General features: G+C 35.3%; 1 protein-coding gene across 1 annotated transcript; it reads right to left on the bottom strand.

The window, feature by feature from the left end:
- Nucleotides 1-2,689: 2,689 nt before the first annotated feature.
- LOC138916791 (olfactory receptor 4C16-like) lies at nt 2,690-3,921 on the bottom strand. Its single transcript, XM_070230403.1, has one exon. The coding sequence runs from the start codon at nt 3,919-3,921 to the stop codon at nt 2,989-2,991; it is 933 nt and encodes a 310-aa protein (XP_070086504.1). The 3' UTR covers nt 2,690-2,988.
- Nucleotides 3,922-15,662: the final 11,741 nt, after the last annotated feature.

Below are 15,662 nucleotides of genomic sequence, written 5' to 3'. Positions count from 1 at the left end.
GAAACAGGGAGATTATCCTGGAATATCCAGGTGGGCCCAGTGAACCATAAGAGTTCTTAAAAGCAGAAGAGGAGGGCAGAAAAGAGAGTCAGAGGGAGATGTGACAATGAAAGAATAGTCAAATAGATGCAACGTTTATTACACTGAAGATGGAGTTGAGAGGCCGAAAGCCAAGGAATGTGTGCAGCCTCTAGAAGAAGGCAAACCAAGGAAGTGGTGTCTCCCCTTTTGTCCCAGAAAGGAACAAAACCCTGCTGACATCTGGATTTTAGCCCTGTGGGAACCATGCTGGGCTTCTGACCTACAGATCTATAAGATAATAAATCTGTGTTGTGTTAAGTCACCAGGTTGATGCTAATTTTTTACAGCAGCAATAGAAAACCAATACAGCTACCATTCTGTATATGCCTTAAAGAGTCAGATCTAGTTGTTTTAATCAGAATATCAGTACTAGCTTCCTAGCACTGCTATAACAAAGTACAGCAAACTGGGTGGCTTAAACAGCAGAAATGTATTGTCTTACAGTTCTGGAGGCTGAAATTTTGAGATCAAGGAGTTGGAAAGGTTAATTACTTCTGAGAGCTATGAGGATAATCTGTTCCTAGCTTTTGGTAATTTACTGACAATTTTTGACATTCTTTGGTATGTAGATGTATCACACCAATCTCTGCCCTCATCTTCATCTGGCATTCTCCCTGTGTCTGTATGTGTCCAATTTTCCATTTTTACAAGGACACCAACCATGTTGGATAACATGGGCTCCCCATAAAGACATCATTTTAACTTGATTACCTCTGTAAAGACCTATTTTGTTCTGTTTCGTTTCCTAAAATTGTCTTAGTGAGGTTACGTCAGCTTTTAACATTATGAAAATTTCAGGTATACATCATCAATTTTTGACTTCTCTATAGACTGCATTATGTTCACCATAAAAAGGCTAGTTTCCAACAGTCACCATACATACGTGCCCTTTTACTCTCTTTTGCCTCCCCTAACTCCCTTCTCTTCTAGTAACTACCAGTCTGTTCTCCTTATCTGTGTGTATATTTGTTTATCTTACACATGTGAATGAAATCATACAGTATGTATCTTTCTCTGACTTATTTTGCTTAGCATAATACCCTCAAGTTCCATCCATCTTGTGTAAATTAAATGGCATTATTTCATCTGTATATCGCACAGTAATATTCCACTGTGTATACATATACACACACTTCAACAAAAACATCCTGGTGAGGTTGCACATTCAGTCATCTTTGCAGTTCTATTACCTTTATTATAAAACCCTAGACTAAAATTAAAGCATAATCTCTGCAGGATATGTGGTGACAAGTGACATGGAAGCTCTATGTTAAAACAATGCCTGGAAGACATATTACATAGAGTGTAACTGGGGCGGTACCTAAGTTATATCTAATGTACACCTCTTTTCATATTCCCCTTATCTTAAAATAGAAGACAACTTCAATTAAAACTCTGCCAACTGGAATCTGCTAAGGTGCAAACCTTACAAGAACAGAAACAAAGTGTAGCAGTTGTGATCAGTGATAAACTTCTTGAGAGGGATTAGCCATGAAAATCACAGAATCTGAAAAGAAGCAATGTACATATGTCACTAGAGTTCATGGCGGAATTTGCAGGTTTCCACTCTTACATGGAGAATCAAATGAGCTTTTTCTCAAGCTAAAGCAATTTTAAAGTTGTTGGTACAATGAAATTAATACAAATTTAGTAATTTTAATATAATTTAGTAATTTAGAAATAGAAGTTCCAAATAAACAAAAATTATCATATTGAATTGCTTTATGGTTAAAAATACAAGCAAAATAACAAACTGAAACCAGAAAGATTCCTAGTGAACACGTAATTATAGACCATGGTGTTGATGGATGGTGATGAAAGGTGATATTTATCTCCATTGCATAAATACAATTTGCATTCAAATATCTCAGTCTTTCTTAAATTACTCTATTTTCTGGGTTATATTAAAACTCACTAAAATAATTCATATCTGTGATGTAGTTATTTCTATTTTAAAGCCTAAAAATTCTCCTCTGGATTATAACAGTCTTTGTTTAATCAGTTATTATTTTCAAACTCTCTATCATCAACTGCATGTACTCTTAACTTTTAACCCACATAAATATATCTAACTTAATTTTGGCAATCTGTGATACAATCAAAATAATCCAATATTATAAACAAATTATTATAGTTGGTATGATTCAAAGGAAAACTTAATACTTCCCCGAAGTTAAAAGGGATCATTTTAGGAGCAAAAAGTAATGTATACAAAAAGAATAATATGAGTACCACCTTAACAGTGAGAACCTTCCTAAGATAAAATGACTACTTCAGAAGGGTGAATGTTCTCCCTGTGTTCTGTCACTGCTCTAGAAGGATCAAGGTAGACATATGATAAGAATTTGAAGTATAACCCCAAGATATAGAAGGGAGATTACCTAGATTATATATCTTGTCCCTTAAAAATGAAAATTATACAGTTATATGAATCTGGTGCTTTCTCCTGAGTCAGGGAAAACAACCAAACTGAAGTTTCATGAACAGATATTATGAGACCAGTATCTAATAAAAGCACCATCGAGACAGAAAACCTGCCAGGTGGTGAACATAAACATATAGATGTGTAACTATAAATAGAGATACCAGAAGTCAACACAAAGAAGGGAAGGGAAAACATTAGATCAAAACCAGAAGTGATACTAAGCAGGCAAGAGGGGCAGGAACACCGTGTGGAACATCCAACGCAGCATGTCTTACATGGCTGTTTGTACCTAGTACTGTATCTTCTTCTACATAAGATTGACTGAACACTAACCAGTGTATGAGTTCACATTCCCTATTTTCCAGAAGGAACTAATTCTTATGCCACAGGTTAGGATTATATTAACTCCACAATAAGAAGATAATACACTCTATGGACTGTGAGATGAATACAAACAATGAAGAAAAATTTGAAACATGCATTCATCTTTTGTCATCTGAGATTAACTTCTTGCTCCATAACATCCTCATGGCATTTTTTACTTCTGTATTCCTCAGTGTATAAATCAGAGGGTTGAGCAAAGGAGTTCCAAGTGTATAAAACACAGCTATCATTTTATCTATGGAAAAAGTGGTTGCAGGGCGTGTGTATATAAATATGCAAGGACCAAAGAACAAGATGACCACGATGATGTGGGAAACGCAGGTGGAGAGGGCTTTTCTCCTCCCTTCAGCACTGTGGTTTCTCAGAGAATGCAAGATGATAACATAGGAGAACATCAGCACGACAAAACTCACTGTACAGATGGCCCCACTGTTGGACACCAAGAGTAGATTGACCATGTAGGTGTCCGTACAGGCAAGTTTCAACAAAGGCTGCAAGTCACAGAAATAGTGATCAATCACATTGGGACCACAGAAAGGTAAACTCAAGGCCAGAAAAACCTGAGCTAAAGAATGCACACAGGATCCCACCCAGGCCACAAACACCAGTGCACCACAAACCTGTCGGCTCATGATGGTCATGTAGTGCAGGGGCTTACAGATAGCCACATAGCGGTCAAGGGCCATGAGGATTAGGATGAAGATCTCCAGGCAGCCAAAGAAATGAAATGAAAAGACTTGGATTATGCACTCACTGAAAGAGATAGTGGTCTTCTTCAAAAGGGCATCCACAATCATTCTAGGGGCTACGGAAGTAGAATAGCAGGTATCAGATAAGGATAAGTGGAAAAGGAAGAAGTACATTGGAGTTCCAAGTGCCCGGCTGGTCTTGATGGTAGTAATAATCAGAAAGTTACCCAGAAGTGTCCCCAAATAGAAAAGCAAGAAAGTGACAAACACTAGTTTCTTCCTAACAGGATCCTGTGCCAAACCAAGCATAATGAACTCGGTCACATTATTACACAGCTGCATAATTCAAGAATGAGGTGTAGGGGTGATTGTGAAATGGTTTCTCTGCAAAAAAATAAAAGTATTAATTAATGCTGTGAAATGTGGTGCTATGAAATATTTTAATAAAAATAAATATTCTTCATCATGGGCATTTTAGATGTGGTTTCTTAATAAGTCATGTCAACACTTTGTTCCACAATTTGTAATGACCGCTTCATAGAGTCATGATGTGTCTCAAATAAGCTTATGAATCTTATACTTTCTGACAGAACTATTAAAATATAGCCCTTTGTGGCTTTTACATGGTTCTTATTAATCTTCATAACTCACTATAAATTTTAAATGTACGTCTCCCTTTTATTATTAACTTATTTTTCCACATGCAATGAATCTTGGGGCCCGTGTTTGGTTGGGGTATCATTTGGTATTTTAGATATATTTGACTGTTTTTGAAATTTCCTGATGTGAATGCAAAAATCACACCTTACTTCCACCCAATAAAGAACGTCTTCTTTATATATGTATTTGTTATATATATTTATAAACTTATACTTTTATAAATATATAATATGCTCCAGTGCACCATACACTCACTCCCAGATACTATAGTTTGAAAAAAGAAATAGGAAACACTTATAGCCTCTAAATAATGTACCGTTACCTTGAAGCACACTTATCATATGTAGTATTTGACATACACTAACACTAAGGTAGAGAAGTGAATGATCTTTGATAGTTGGTAGTATCACAAATAGCCCCATTTCTATTTTCCTTTTTCCCACTTCTGAAAAGTACCCCTTAGTGGACCCAAAGTCCCTGAGGTTACATATAAATGAAAGGGGTGGGTATTATTACTCAAGAGTTCACGTTTTCACAATTCAAGTGTTTAGCTTAAGCATTTTAGATCTGAGATCATTTGGGGAGATGTCACCATGCAGTTCGTGTAAGATCAGATCATGGTTGTAATCTCCAGTTGAGTTTGTATTATCCAGGTACTTGAAAACCCCATGTTCTTGTAATAAAGCGGAGACTCACAAGAGGGAGGCTGACTGAATTTCAGACAAGAGGAATAGTACATAGTCAGTAACTGACTTTGTTCCATTTGTTTTCTGTCCTGGCAAAGTCAATAATTGTTCAACGTTGAAATTTCACTTCCTTCAGTGAAGATTTCTTTTTTTGTTTTGCATTTGGAAAGGGCTGTTATCACTGGTTTCACTTCTTAGAACAGAACATTTTCTCTAGATCTTTCTCGTCAAGATGATGTTCAAAAGGATACTGTATGCAAGTTAAAATACAAACTGAAACGTAATGTGTTTAAATATAACTCGGAAGACTTAGTTATCCCATTGTGTTCTTCCTCGATCCCATCCCTGCCTTCAATATACTGTCTTGAAAGTTGTAAGTGGCCAAAGCACAGACTAAGATAGATTAAACAGATATAAAATTTCCCTTATATATATTTTTTCGTCTCCCTTGGTAAGTTTTCTTCTCCTAGCAAACTTGAAATATATCTTATCTCCCTCCAAATCAAAGAGTACTCTTGGGAAAGTGTCTGATGAAGTAATTTAATTTAGGATTCCAAATTTTTTAAAAATTCTATTTGGACTGTGTATTCTTTGCCAAGCATCTTAAACTATGAGGAAACTGAGACTTGGTATCTTAATCCATACAATAACCTCATTCTTTCCTTATTCATTTGAAAGAGTGACCATCATGAAATATTTGTAGTTGAAAATAAGGCCCATGATTGTGGCCTTTCTTTTAAGTGAGTGGCTTTTGATTTGTATATCATCAATCCCATTAGAATGCTCAATTCTAGAAGAAGTTTATTTAGACATTTGGACATACATTTTTAAGATAAAATAAGAATCATAATGCATATATTTTCTTCAACTTGTTAATAATTGTGAGTTCACATCAAGTACTTAATAGTTTAATCAATAGTCCCCTTCTTTCCTGAACTGTCATTTCAATTCTAACTACTTCAACTGGTTTGAAATTTTAAGATCCAACTTTTAAGAAGCGTCTTTGGTGGCCTTCAATGATTCGATTGTGATAAATGAAATTCTCTCTCCTTTTCTCTAATGGCTTCTTTTATAGCTTTTCTTATTACATAGCATACTATTACTTAAATTCAATCATGTATGCTCTTCCTTTAGCTTCCTTATTGTAATAAGAATCACTGAAGATTACATATTCTCAGGATTTTATTCTCCATAGCTCAAAACCCAATGCCTTGTACAGTGTAGGAGCTCGGTATTTGTTTTTAAATTGAATTTTTCAATTACCTCTTAACAAATAATAATTACCTGATTGTTTTAGTACTATTCTGATTACCAAACGCATACGCGCTATTAATCTACTGTGGCCTTCTATCTATCATGTAGGATAGACAGAGAAAAATGCTCCCAATTTATAAACTCAGAAAAAAAAAGATAAAAACCTCAGATCAATTTTAAATACCTTAGTAAATCAGCTCCACAACCTGGACCAGATGTTGTAGTCTGAACAGCACCACAAGGCCATGCAAGATTTAGGGACTCTGACACCCATAAAAATGTTCAACTTAGGCATCTGACATTTTTTTACATGAATCTTTGGCCCTTAAATAATGCAAAGAGAACCTTAACATTTTTCATCTCTTCCTGATATTGACGTATGTTTTTGTGAATGTCTTTGTGGACAACTGTAGGTCCATTTTTTTTTCCAGAGGTCTAACACCTTTCATCAGGTTCTCAAAGGAATCTGAGACAAAAATGGGTAAGACTGACCTGGAGACGAAACAACACTAATAAAATAGCACATCTTATAATAACTACTGTACTTACTTAAAAAAGTTCAGCCAACTTTAGAATGGCTAAATTAGTCAAAACAATAATAAACAGGCAATGTGTTTGGTGGGGAGGTAACAGAGGAGAGCTGAAAGAAAAACAGATAGAAAAAGGTGGAAAATAGATGAGGGTGCAATAGAATGTTAGGTGGTTCATTCTATCCTAAAAAAAACCTGTTTTATTGCAGAGGCCACCATGAGAATCATTGCTTTCCTTAAGGATTGTCTCTCAAACTACCCAATCTTCCTTGATTCGGTTATACCAGACTTCTATCTTTGGGAGAATACCTACACACATTTGTTTCTATGCAAAATTTACCATTCTCTGTGGAAAGGTTAACAAGTTATCCCAAGACTCTTTATTCCTCAAAAGCCCAAATTAAAGAATGATTTTAAAAACTACCCTCCCACATACATGGCATGATTTATCTTTCACCTTCATTACATAGATTTTAGCCTCTACATTGTCATATTTCCTCTGAACTTTCCATGAGGAATAGTTATTCAGCTTTTCAAACTAAATCTGAGATGCATGTAAACTGAAAATTATATTCTTATGCTATAATTTTAGAAACGTGCGAAGAGTAATAATTCTGTACTGTGATATATACAAAATTCTATTTAAAGTTGTCCCTTGGTAATAGAAAAGCTGTCATTCTCCAGAAGCTATGTCAAGGTCACTACCACTATTAATCTTTTCTCTAATTTCTAATCAGTTATAATCTCTTCTAACTTTTAATATCCATAGGGAGGATCTATCTTGTTCAGCTAACTTACAGGAAAAGCATTTGTGAAATTTTCTACACTCTGCCATCTCAAGAAACTGTAATAAACCTTAGGACATGGAATGCATCCTTGTATCTACACAGAGTAATGATGGCTTTCCACATACCTAGTGGTCATAAAATATTTCTTGGGTTCAAAAGATCGTTTCATTCTAAAGTTTATATTTCATTCCACTTATTTACTATATTAACAGTAAACTTTTAAAAATCTATTTTTCCATTCTTTTTGTCGGAGGATGTAGGAGTAATATAGTCAGAAGACACGTAGAAATATATTTTAAAATTATGTTCAATTATTCTGTAATGATGTCTCTCTGACGAGAAAGATTTAAGCAATCTGTCACTTACCTGTTAGAACGCTTTGAATTAGTGTCAAGTCCTTCCATCCCTTTTTGAAAGCAGTCATCCCACAGTATACCTGGGAAAAAATCCTGTTATGAGTTCCTGAGGGAATGTTTTAAGTCTAATGATGTAAAATATTAGCATCCTAGAGAGTAGAAATCCCTCAAGCTTCTTCTGCTTTGCAATCAGAAACATCCTAGATGCTATAATAAGTTTAATTTCTAGTTTGTCCATTTAGCCCACAGAAGAGAAAGTTAACCCTCCTAAAACTCAGTAACAAAATACAAACAACGGTTTGGGGATATTAGGCATGTCATACTGACCAAAGATACCAGGGAAAAAGAGGAAAACACAAATAATAGACAACAGGAAGAAGAAAAAAACAGTGTCTTGGGTAAAAAAGGAAGTTGATAGCAAGAAACTACTCTGTTGTCACCTAGCTCCCTAAATTTCCCCTCTGTGCATTAGGAGACAAACTTTTCTAGCTCTTGTAATTTATTTGCAAATTCAATTTATTTGCTCAGGAAGGAAATGTGGTGGGTGGAAACCAGAGGTTCCATGGTATGGGCTACAGAATCACTCACCCTGGAACTAGGGATTTATCACAAGTAGTCTATATGTTTTAATGTAAATTTAAACATGTCAATTCTTAGCTACTTTGTGTCATATTTGGGATAAAATCTTTGAATATTAAAATAGATTAGTGTCCTGTGAAGGGAAGAGAATTTATTTGATGCTGAAAGACTACCCCTTATTTATTAAATATTATTAAATATATTACTTAGAAAGTTGGATTTGAGGTGTTTGCTTCTACTAATGAGAATCATATTTATAAAATATTTCCATCTATTCCTACATACCTATTTAATTAAAGAAGACTTACAAAGGTTAATAGTGGCATAGTAATGAAGGATCTTAGAGTATTGCATGATATCATAAAGTTATGTGTTCCCTAGAATATAGCCTGGTCTCAAAAGCCTAGCCAAGTAGAACAAGATTTTCTGTTTGGAAAATGATAATGAGATGTTTCATCTTTACTCTCTTATTGATTGTTAAAGAGTTCTATAAATAGATGAACTTCCATTACCTTCTAATGGCAGACTGTCTGCAGGTACTTGAGCCTATAAGAAATTCCTGAAAAGTGAAGAACTCAAAGAGATGGCCTAATTAAAGATAGAATCACCTTGATCCTATTTCATAATTTAAAAAGCCACTATGAAGATGTGATGAGGAGGATGAATAGGTGAAGCACAGAAGATTTTTAGGGCGGTGAAAACACTCTTTATGATACTACAATGATGGGTACATGTCATTATACATTAGTGCAAATCCACAGAATGAATAACACCAAGAGAGAACCTTAAGGTAAACTATGGACTTTGGGTGATTACAATGTGTCAATGCAGGTTTATCAATAGTAACCAATGCACCACTCTGCTAGGGAATGATAATAATGGAGGCTATGAATGTGCTGAGGTAGGGAGTATATGGGAAATCTCTTTCAATTTTGCTGTAAACCTGAAACTGCTCTAAAAAAGTAAAAAAATAAAATCTTTAATTAAAAATACCCTTTATGATTTATGAGCGATGTATAGAATTTTATACACATATGCCAAGTGTTTAAGACATAATTCCTTAGGGTCATGAGCTATATTGAAGCAATGACAATCATGCATTCTTTAGATCAGGCTTACTTACTGAGACACCTTGGGATTCCAGTTCCTGCCTTTGAGTCATGAAGCATGAAAAGAAAAAGTGTATTCTCTGAGGTATATGGAGAACTGTGGTCAATGTCTCCTTCCACCATGGTCTCTTGGTCTTTCCTGATGAAATGCTTTAATTATTCGGAATGCTGATGCAATGCTTTAATTATTCAGAATGCTTGCTGCCAAAACCATTTCTACACTAACAGGCACTTCTGTTTATCCAATCCCCAGTGATAACTTCTTCTAGTGACCAATACTTTCTTGACAAGAAGCTTCAGACCTGAATCCTAATATTAACCTAGCGAAAATGGTTCTTACTAGCAGTACCCAATTCCTCCAACACAATAAAAGATTCTCTGAAGACATTACATCAGCCACCTTGAAAGATGTCTCTGTCAGTAGTGCCCAGCCCAGTCAAGAACTGCAACTGAGGCCTCTTTTCTTTCTTCTCAGTTCATGAGTTAATGCCAATTGTCTGCCTTTACACAGAATATTATCCTGAGATCACTCTTCTCCCCTTTTCTGTCATACAGAACATGGGCACAGAACCATCTTCACAGTCAAAATGTGTTTCACATTGTTTAGAGACGTAACTCCTAAGGATATTTTTTTAATGTGTAGACAATTGTTTGTCGACTTTGAGTATCTTGCAGAATATTTTTAAATAGTAATGCTCTGAAGGTCAGCTTCAGCCTTGGTATTCAGCCAAAATCATTTATCAGCTTAGACTTCAGCATTTGTAAGGCCGAAGAGCTAAATGCCTACATGAGTGTCATTTGTGACATCTCTGCCTTTCAGAGATGTGACTGCATAGGTTACCATCATGTCCAATCTGCATAATGGTACTATTACTAGTTAGTCATGGCATTCAGGTTCATTATTAATATATGAATATTTACTCAAATATGGGTGAACATTCTAAGTGTGACTTGGAGGGACAAGCTCCTTATTTGTTTTATTTTCTTCATTTTGATTTTCTTTTGGATATGAAACATTAATCAGATCAACATTCTTACAATACCTATAATTATAATACTAAACTCTTTTCCAAGATGTGAACACAGATATGACAACCACAGCTGAAACTGAGAGTAAATCACTTCAGGATCAAGGAAATAGGATCACGAAGCAAATTGCAACTGCACAACTATTTTCTCCCTTCATTGTTTTTAATATATAAACCTCATTGACAAAGAATGGAATCCAATTTCTTCTTCATGCTTCAAATTAATAAAATTATCTAATAGGCCTAGTACAGTTCTGTAATATTTAAATTGTGATATTTAATTCAGTAATAGTTAAATTACTTAACATAAATGGAATTTATCTTTTAAAAATATTTTTACTTTTTGTTTGTTTGGACATTTGCAGAGATTGATCACCACTGCAGGGTGTTGTAGTGAATTATTACAGCGAAATGTTGAAGAAAGTTTCCAAGATAAGGCAGGAAGGAGGAAGAGGAGAAAGAAACATTAAGATGCAGGAGACTAAATTAAAAATGTACAGTTTTTGGGGGGTAGGAAAATAACCTAGCTTTGCATGAAACCACCTGGGGACAGTGGACGTTCTAGGTACCACTTCAGGTACCAACAAGAGTTTCCAAAATGATATCTTTGGATTTCTCCCCAGCGGGGCACACTAAGGCAGAATTTGACCTATGATTTCCAGCTACTAGAATGAGACTGGGAACTAATAATGGCCAAGATTTCTATTCTTGCTGTCTGGCGTTAAAGAAGGGTGCTAGCACACGTGAGTATGTAGGGAGATCACTTTAAAATCAGTGATGTATGGTAGGGCTGACTCATCATGGTTGATATCTGGAATCAGCTCTGTGGGGTATATTGTATGGATACACAGGCCCCCGGAACTTGAGATCAAAGCTCCCCCCATTATGTCACAGGAATCAATAACAAAATGTGCTCTCAGATTGGAGTGGACTTTGGTGAGTTTCGGAGTCATCATTTGCTAGCTCTTGGTCAATTAGGCATTGTGCTAACAAACTCTAACTTCAGGGCCTATGTGTTTGTGGAACGGAAACAAATGACACAAAACTCATATTTAGCCAGTTCTGCTCCCATCCCACTTGTCAGAGTTCACAAAACCAACAAGCTGCCTGGATCTACGTTTGATCAATGAGCTTACCTAATTTATTTTTTCTAATATTTTTTCTTTGCACTATTTATTATGTCTGAGTTTTTAAAATACAATTTACCACATACACTGCTGTGCATTTTGGTAATTTTCCTTCTACTGATATTTTGAGATGGCACAGTAGACATTTTACCTTTTTGATTTACCACAATCAAGTATGCAGAATTTCCAAAGGGCATTTTTTCTTGAAAGATCTTTGGGCTAAATTAATTAAATATTTTAAAATAAACTAAAATTATTAAAATTATAAAATTATTAAAAGTTATTTTTGTCAATGTTATAAATGCTAAAAATCATACTTTTGGGGGCCGGCCCAGTGGAGCAGTGGTTAAGTTCTCACATTCCGCTTCTTGGCGGCTCAGGGTTTGCCAGTTCAGATGACGGGTGCGGACACGGCACCTCTTGGCAAGCCATGGTGTGGTAGGCATCCCACATATAAACAGAGGAAGATGGGCATGGATGTTAGGTCAGGGCCAGCCTTCCTCAGAAAAAAGAGGAGGATTGGCAGTAGTGAGCTCAGGGCTAATCTTCCATAAAAAAAAATAATACTTTTATATGAAGATTAGAATTTTAGCATATTCTAACCACTACTATTCTCCTTGATTTAAAATTATCTGAATTTTTGAGAACATGTCTTGGCTCGAAAAGGGTATAACAGAGGTCGGTTTGGTGGTGTAGCAGTTAAGTTTGTGGGCTCCTCTTTGGCGGCCTGGGGTTCACTGATTTGAATCCTTGGCACAGACCTATGCACTGCTCATCAAGTCACACCGTGGTAGGCGTTTGACCTATAAAAAATAGAGGAAGATGGGCATAGATGTTAGCTTAGGATTACTCTTCCTCAGCAAAAAGAGAAGGATTGGCAGCAGAAGTTATGGCCAATCTTCCTCCAAAAAAACAAAACAAAACATAACAGTACAACAATCTTCTCAATATTGTATGGAGCCAACACAATCTTTTAATATCTACATTAGCTATCAATGTGTTTTCCTATTTAATTATTTGAAATCTCTTAAGCGTATCTGAGCTATGTAATACTACAGCTTTCAAGATCATCACTAGTATTGGAGCATTTTGCATTTGTAAAAATAAATACGTATATTTACTTCAATCTGCTTATAAGATGTCAAAATGTAAAACTTGCAAAAAGGCTCAAATTCCCAGAACTTCCCCAACAGCAATCCTTCTCTGCTTCCCGAACCCAATAAACTTATTGGAATTCCAGCCCACTGCAGCAGCTGCTACAGATACCACCTTCTCCCATCACCACCCTGCCCCATAATCCTAGATTTCTGATAAACCTGAGGTGTAAAAGGTGTCTGTGGGCAGTTAAATTCTCCAACCCATTGGATCATAGGAAACCGAGCTCTTCTGAGAACATGATGTCAGACTTCTTAGATCATTCATCTCTTTCCCCAAACACTCATATGACTGGAAGATGTCCCAAAAGTATAAATCACAGGTCCTTCTCCTCACTACAATCTCAAGAAAATTATCATCTTACTGTCCTTTTCCCATTCTCACTTCTCCTCAGTCCTTAACTTTCCCATCTGTTTAATCTTGTTGTGAAACACCTGACTCCCTCCTGCCTTTACATCATTATTAGAAAAGCCTGCTCTACTGTAAAGTTCTAAAATAACTTCACCATAGTTTCCTTGACTAACTTGACAGTTTCCATTTAAATTTTTATCTACTTTTATTCTCCATGGCATAAGGAATGTTTTCCATTAACTTTCTGAATAATTTGTTGTTTTCCAGTAATTTTACATACCACCTCAACCTTATTCCAAAATCTCATCCCTATTATGCTCTATTTCAGGAGGTTGTGTTCAATTAAACTGATATGTGTATTCTATTGCTAATAACACATTTTGATAATTATTGTAGCTGTGTGCTATATTTTAATATTGGTAAACCTTTCCTCTATTTTTTGTTCAAATTTACCTGTCCATAAATTAATATATTTTGCATATTTATATTTCAATATGAACAAAGCTGTCTATTAGAAGTATAAATTACTAATTTTATTTGGGAACACTTTAATGTATAAATTAGCTTGTGGAGAATTGAAATCTTTAGGATGTTGAGTGTCTTTAGGATATTAGACAGCATTAGTGATGTTAGAGGAACCGAACCCTGTAACTCACACAGAATCTGGAGTAGCTTGGGTTTTCCATCCAGCAGAATATAAAGCCTCATAATTCACATGGCACCAGGTAGAGTATTCAGAAATGCATTGTCTCAATAATGAGTAAAAGTTGAGTACAAACTAACCATAATCTAAATACTATGTAGTCCCACTTAAGAAAGCTCAAGAATAATTATAGGAATGCAAAATATCCAGCAACCAAGGTAAAATTCATAATGCCTAACATCTAATCAGAAATTACCAATTATGTAAAGAGGCAGCAATACATAATCCACATTCTGGGGAGGAAAAACAATCACTTCAAACAAACACAAAAATACCAATGACTATAGAATTACTAAGATGGTACATGAAAACAATTATTATAACTATATTAAATATTTTCAAGAAAGTAGGGACAAGATTGCATATGGTAAGTAGAGACATGGAAAATGTAAAGGACTCAAATTGAAAATCTAATGATGAAAAATACAATAACTGAAATGAGAAACATACTGGATGTTGGATTAACAGAAAGTTGGACACTGAAGAAGAAAAGATTGGAAATTTGAAGACATAGCAACAGAAGTTATCTAAAATGAAAACAAAGATAAAATGGACTGAAAATGAATATTGAGCATCATCTTCACACAGCCTAACATAGGAGTAATGGAAATCCTCAAAAGATAGAATGGGAGAAGGGATAGAAAATATGTATAAAGAAGTAATGGTCAAATATTTTCCAAATTTAATGAAAACTATAAATCCACATAACTAAGAATCCAACAAACCCCAACCACAAAAATCATGGAAGAAATTACAGTAAAAGCTATGTCATTATGAATTGGTCAAAAGCAGTGACAAAGAGAAAATGTTAAAAGTGACCAAAGAGAAAAGACACTTTATGTACGCATGATTAAAGATAAAAATTACAGCAAACTTCTCCTGAGAAACAACATAAACCAGAAGACAGTGGAACAATACCTTTAATGTTCTCCAACAAATATCGCCCAACTAGAATTTGACTTATCGAATATATCTTTCAAAAACAAAGATGAAATACAGACTTCCAGATGCACAATAGTCAAGGAATTCATCAATAGTAGATTTCACTACAAGAAAGGTTAAGGAAGCGCTTCAGTCAGAAAACAAATAATATCAAATGGAAGTCTGGATCCAGGGAAAGGAATGAAGGCCACTAAGAGTGGTAGATATAGGCACATATATATATATAATGTGATTTCTGTGTCAGCAAAAGTCAACATTAACTCATTTTTTCTTATTGCAAAACGTGCGTTTTGTCACAAGAGAATTTCCATTTTAATGTTTTCCCATCTATGTGTCAAATATTAAAAACCCAAATTTAAATGCCCTCTTGATGTAGCCACAACCTCCCTCCTAAATCTCCTGAAAGTGATGCATGCTGCCCCTGTAAATCACCTCCAAACCCGGCTCAAAGCAGAGTATATTATAATCTTTAAAGCCTCCTGGACTGTGAGAAACATCAGAAATGTATCAAAAATTGTCCTCATCTTAAGGAAAGAGCAAGTAGATATTAAGGACAAGTTCTGTAATATAATAATGCTGCTTTGTCAGATATCTATCAGCTTAAGTAATGTCCTGCCCTCTGAGACTGGAAATCAGAAGCAAAGTGAGCCAGACCTGCAGTCCTGGGACTGTAACATGGTCAAGGCGAGAAATGAAGCTGTAAGAAAAGTGACTTTAACAATGCATCCCATAAAAACTGATCTGAAACACAATTACAATCATAGGTACAATAAAATGAAGGAAGCTTGCTAATTATAGGAAGAGTTAGCAACAAA

Source organism: Equus caballus, chromosome 12, assembly GCF_041296265.1.
Source record: "Equus caballus isolate H_3958 breed thoroughbred chromosome 12, TB-T2T, whole genome shotgun sequence".
Taxonomy (NCBI): Eukaryota; Metazoa; Chordata; class Mammalia; order Perissodactyla; family Equidae; genus Equus; species Equus caballus.
This window is presented reverse-complemented; position numbering and strand designations above follow the sequence as displayed.

Excerpts from the sequence above, each read along its gene's own strand:
- LOC138916791 (XM_070230403.1), bottom strand. The coding sequence starts at position 3,921 with ATGCAGCTGTGTAATAATGTGACCGAGTTCATTATGCTTGGTTTGGCA.